Here is a 5,365-nt window from a genome sequence, read left to right on the forward strand (position 1 = left end):
GAGGAGCCTTGTGGGCTACAGTCCACGGGGTTACAAAGAGTCGAACAAACCTGGGCGACTAACACTCTCACATTATTTATTAACAGGAACAATATAACATAGCCTCTAAGAGAAAATACATTACAGTCCATATTTTAATGTTGTCTAGAGGTATCATCAAAAAATTCCAGCAATCACTGACCTCCAATTATTTTCAGAAAAAGTGATCACTAAAAATTGTAGTGTATGTGTGGGGAATCTCTAGTTGCCACAGAAACCAAACCTGTACACTAACAAATCACAACAGAAGCAACAGAATGAGACGTTTTGATTTATTACTCAAAAATGGTTCATTTTTTATTTAGCCTTCTGACTCTGTGCTTGTGCTTTCAATACTTTCACAACGATCTTCTGCTCTTCAATAAGGAAAGCACGCTTGATCCTAGAAAAGAAAATACTAGTTAAAAAAAAATCAATTTAACACAGGCAAGAAAAGTTTCATAAAAGACTAAGTAGGGTGGGGGGGTTCAAGAGGGAGGGGACGTATGTATACTCATGGCTGATTCACATGGTTGTATGGCAGAAACCAACACAATTGTAAATAAATAAATTGTAAGTAATTGTAAAGCAATTATCCTTCAATTAAAAATAAATTTTAAAAAATCAGTCTTTTAACACTGTAAATTAATTTTACTTCAATAAATTGGGCGGGGGGGGGGGGGGGGGGAGAGACAGAGAAAGAACTGAGTTGAGCATATCAGCTAAGATGCCCAGAAGAGTAAAGGAAACCTACACAGGTATAGATTTAAAACTTAAGCTGAGATTCTATGGACAGACCTCTTCAGCCTAAGGTGTCCTTCCTACACTGGAACTTAAAACAGGTTAATTCAGTTTTATGCCAGTAATAACTCTCCTGGGCCATGATAAACTATAAATTCATCCCACAAGAGACTGTCACTTATGACAGCTTTTTTCATCACTGGGATTCAAGACCAATAAAACTACTACACTCATCAACATGTCTTAGAACTTCCATTTAGAGGGGAAATGCGCAGCACTCTCCTGGTGTTCCAGTGGTTAGTACTCTGAGCTTTCACTGCCAAGGGTCCAGGTTGAGAGAGGAAAGCGTTTTATTTATCACTGTTATTACAGTGTGTTAAAACCTGGCAAACAGCAAGTCCTCATTACCATTTGTTAAAGCCACTTCCACAGATAAAGCACTCATTTAACTCCCACAGAAACCCACCCCCCATGCGCCCCGTTGGTACCCCTGGCTACCCTCCAAACCCTGGGGTTTCTGACTCCTTCAAATGTCCCAGATGAAATCACACTACAGAAATAGCTGATATCCTTCTTATCAGAGCAAAACAGACTCCCTCAGTGTCACAGCAAACGCTATGCTTTAAGCTACGCTACAGATCTACACCCTAGCTACTCCAGAAGCTAGGGCCTCATTTTTAACAAATATGCTCATGGGGTTACATTCAGCAGAGCCCGGGAACCAAAGATTGGTAATAAGCTCCTCTACCTTGAAATTCACAACCTATTCATCCAATGTACCTTTCCAATTTCATTTCTCATTCTCTCTGGAATCTCAATGTGTCAGACTGAACCATGCTCAATCCCGATCGGCAATGCCCTCTTCACCTCTTGTGAAAACTTACCCATCATTCAGGTTCCACCTCAAATACTATCCCCAGATTCTTAGCTACTTTAATGTCACTTCTCCAAACTTCAACCATAGTTAAGTTTTCCTGTGTAAGTTACATATATTTTGCTTGTCTTTCTATCAATGCAACACACCTAACCTCCCCTTACAAATTAAGTCCTGAAAGACAAAGTGAGGTCAGATTTGGTACAGGGACTGAGCCAGATCATTTCACAGAACAAGTTGAATAAACTGGAAGCAAACCACGTCTCTGAACCAATTTATCTTATAAAGACCAACACCTCTCAAATCTTTCCACTTAGGTCTTTGTCCCCCCCTCCCCCAATTATTTTTATTAGTTGGAGGCTAATTACTTTACAATATTGTAGTGTTTTTTGCCATACATTGACATGAATCAGCCATGGATTTACATGTGTTCCCCATCCTGAACCCCCCTCCCACCTCCCTCCCCATCCCATCCCTCACTTAGGTCTTTGGAGACAACTTAATGCAGCCAGTGAGGTTAATTAAGAGCAAGAGCCTCAACAAAACCTGGGATGAACCCCCTTACCAGCTATGAAAACTTTAAGCAACAAGCCTTGGGTTGTCCACAAAAAATAAGTAAATAGATTGATACCTCCCTGATGGACTTTTGACAGCTTTTCTTTTTAAAACAGTAAGGCCGCACAGCTCAGCATGCAGGATCTCAGTTCCCCAACCAGGGATGGAATCTGGGCTCCCTGCATTGGGAGCTCTGAGTCTTAACCACTGGACCAAGTCCCTGACAGTGTTTATCATAAAACCGCTGAGCAAGTATTACCCTTATACACCGTACTCCTATCTATGCTACTACCTGGAGAATGGAACAGCAATCCACTCCAGTATTCTTGCCTGGAAAATTCCATGCAAAGAGGGGCCTGATGGGCGACAGTCCACAGGGTCGCAAATAGTCAGACACAACTGAGCACACACACATGCCACACACATCCTTGGGCATATCCACAAGACCCAACAATCTCCCAATAACCCCCTTTACCCTCAGTCCAGCCTTCGGCTTCATGTAGGTGCCATTTCCTTAGCCTTAACAAAGTAGAGAAACCGTTCCAAGCATGTACCCTTTGTTGAATGCCTTTACTATCCACACTGGGGCACATTCAGTCTCCAAGACCCCAAAGGTTTCCCTGCCCTGTTGAAACCTCATCAATCCCCACATTTGTAAGAATCAAGCCAAAAACCTGTCCTATAGGGCCCTTCCTGACCTGTGACATCTCTTCCTTTCCTAACATCTCCCACAATGCTCTGCTCCAACCACATCAGAACCATACCCAGCTATTTTGTTTCTACAATGTTGATTTTCCACTCCCCATCATCAACCTAACATTCTTACTGGATCGGGACTCAACTTTTTAACTTCTACACAGCATAAAGATGTCAAAACGTTACTAAATTAATTGGAACTAATATAATTTTTAAATTCGTACAGCACCAATTATCCCCAATCAAGGAAGGATTGTAGAATATGCCACTTTTGCTATTTTTTCACTATTCTAATGATTAGCACACAGTGCCACACAAACACACACACTTAAGACAGCCCCTCTGATTTCAGTTACTTACCTGTCGCGGACACACTTAGCACACATGGAACCACCATAGGCTCGGCTGACGTGTTTCTTCGTTTTAGACAACCTCATGAGAACTTTAGGTCTCACAGCACGAACCTGCATAAAGAAAATGTTGAGATTATTTTGTGAAGCTTTAACAAGTGTCAAGTGTAAACATTAACGATCTATGCAACAGCATTTCACTGTATTTGTCTTACAGGCTTTAAAAGAAAGTCTATGTTCTTCAGATTTTGATCATAAACCCTTAGTAATTCCCCACCCTCCTACTGGTGACCTCTCTCTCCTTCACTCACTCTCTTATGGAGGAATTAATGTTCAGAAGCTCAACCCTTGTTACTTATTGCAAAAGGTTCACTTACGCCTCTAAGTCGGCCTGGGCACACACCACATGCGGATTTTGGTGCTTTCCCAACCTTCTTGGTGTAAAGGTAAACAATTCTATTACCAGGGGTTCGGGACCTAGGAAGTGAGAGAACAGACAGTAGCTCAGCATTCAGCAGAATAAATGACTATACCTGTATTAAATTTTGGAAATACTTACAGCCTGGTTTTGTTAGAGGCTGTATTGTAGGACAGCCTACGGCGGTACGTCAGACGCTGCACCATCCTGAATGCCTAAATAGGTTAAGAAATAAAAAAAACTTTAAAATCACAGAATTGACACATTACCCATGTATGTTTTTACATAGGCTATCCTTGCACTAAGTTATCTTATGGGAAGAATTCCATGTTTTAAAACTATGGCTGGCCCTCTACGCGCAAATTCTGTATCCGCAGATTCAACAAACTGCAGATAAAAAATACTTACTTCCTTTTATTCGAGGGAAAAAAAATTTCAACAAGTTCCAAAGAGCAAACGTTGGATCTGCTGTGTGCTTATAACTATTTACGTAGCCGTCTACATTGTATTATGTTTTATAAGCAATCTGCTGCTGCAATCTAGAGATGATTTAAAGTATACGGGAGGATTTTATATAAAGGACTCGAGTACCAGCGATTTGGGAATCCTCCGGCTTCCTGGAATAATCCCTTATAACACCGATGGACAGCTATACTTCTCATTTTCCAGTTAACTACCCCAAATAATATATTAACAAAACACACATCATACTGGAACTGTCAGCCGACACGGAACTGGCCGTTTGCCTCTCCAAAACCAAGACAGAAAATTCCAAATTGAAACTTTAATCTTCTCTGCTAATAGACATAGAAAGCATTTTGAAATGACCCTGACATGCCGCTCGTCGGCCCTCCCAGAGCACAGCTACAGGCGCGGCGTTAAAACGCGGCCCTTACATATGAGAACGTTCCGCGATTTCGCAGTTTCAAGCAGCCGAAACAAAACTCATTTGTTTCCGAACACTGGACTGCGAAGGCGGCAAAGCCAGGGGTGGTGAACTCCGGACACTCACTGATCCAAAGCGAAGGTCGGGATGGAAGGATGTCTAAAGCTAATATCCGAAGAACAGCTCACCACCAACCTAGCTCCGAAGCCCTTACATCCATGCTAGGTAAACACACTGTGCCTGAGAGATCCTGGTCCCTGCAACTCCCCGGATGGCGGCCGATTGTAAATGCAGTAGCGATAAAGCGAAGAAACAGGCAACCATACCTCTAGATGCCGTCCCAGGAAGAGGAAAAAGGAAGTCCTTGAGCGGTCAAGGGTCAATATCACCGCGCATGACAGGAAATAGTCATCGGAAGAGGCGTGGTGACAAGGACGCCGCCATGTTGTACGGCAGTCTTGTAGCGCCCCTCCGTGGAGGGGATTCATAACACAGCCACGTTGTGCGTCAAGCGACGTGCCTCCCCTTCGTGGGCCGGATTGTGTTTCAGCCTACCGCCTACTGCAACAGCGACATACAGAGGTCATTTGGGGATCGGTGTAGAAACAAATGATAAAGGAGCTAGCTGCAAAAGGCAGAGGTGGGACAGGATCTACCTTTTCCCGTTCTCACGGGCGCTAGGACACATTGGACTTAAAGAGCATCAATTTTGGGGTTAGGCCTGAGTTTAAATCCCAGTTCTGACACTTCACCTTTGAGAACTTAGTATCCTTAACTGTTCCTTTTTTCCTGACATTCGTTCAAAGCACAAGTTTTACAAATTAGGA

The 5,365-nt window shown here is 42.7% G+C and overlaps 1 protein-coding gene across 6 annotated transcripts; it reads right to left on the bottom strand.

Annotated features, from left to right (window-relative positions):
* Positions 1–297: 297 nt before the first annotated feature.
* On the bottom strand, positions 298–4,882 carry RPL34 (ribosomal protein L34). Of its 6 annotated transcripts, none has more exons than XM_043871391.1 (5): positions 4,865–4,882; positions 3,794–3,867; positions 3,612–3,711; positions 3,245–3,348; positions 298–421 (listed from the first exon to the last, which is right to left on the bottom strand). In XM_043871391.1, exons 2-5 carry the CDS (start codon positions 3,856–3,858, stop codon positions 337–339), a joined length of 354 nt encoding a protein of 117 aa, XP_043727326.1. In that variant the 5' UTR covers positions 3,859–3,867; positions 4,865–4,882; the 3' UTR covers positions 298–336. The 6 variants fall into 6 exon arrangements, with proteins under 6 accessions (XP_043727326.1, XP_043727324.1, XP_043727329.1 ...); XM_043871389.1 differs by lacking the exon at positions 4,865–4,882 and adding an exon at positions 4,779–4,794; XM_043871394.1 differs by lacking the exon at positions 4,865–4,882 and adding an exon at positions 4,774–4,788.
* Positions 4,883–5,365: the final 483 nt, after the last annotated feature.

This window comes from Cervus elaphus, chromosome 17, assembly GCF_910594005.1.
Source record: "Cervus elaphus chromosome 17, mCerEla1.1, whole genome shotgun sequence".
Taxonomy (NCBI): domain Eukaryota; kingdom Metazoa; phylum Chordata; class Mammalia; order Artiodactyla; family Cervidae; genus Cervus; species Cervus elaphus.

What these genes read in the sequence shown, in the direction of transcription:
- RPL34 (XM_043871391.1), bottom strand. Translation starts at nt 3,858, where the DNA reads ATGGTGCAGCGTCTGACGTACCGCCGTAGGCTGTCCTACAATACAGCC. An exon ending in GCCTCTAACAAAACCAGGCT is followed by an intron (nt 3,712 to 3,793) that starts GTAAGTATTTCC and finishes CTCACTTCCTAG; the next exon opens with GTCCCGAACCCCTGGTAATA. An exon ending in GCCCAGGCCGACTTAGAGGC is followed by an intron (nt 3,349 to 3,611) that starts GTAAGTGAACCT and finishes TTCTTTATGCAG; the next exon opens with GTTCGTGCTGTGAGACCTAA.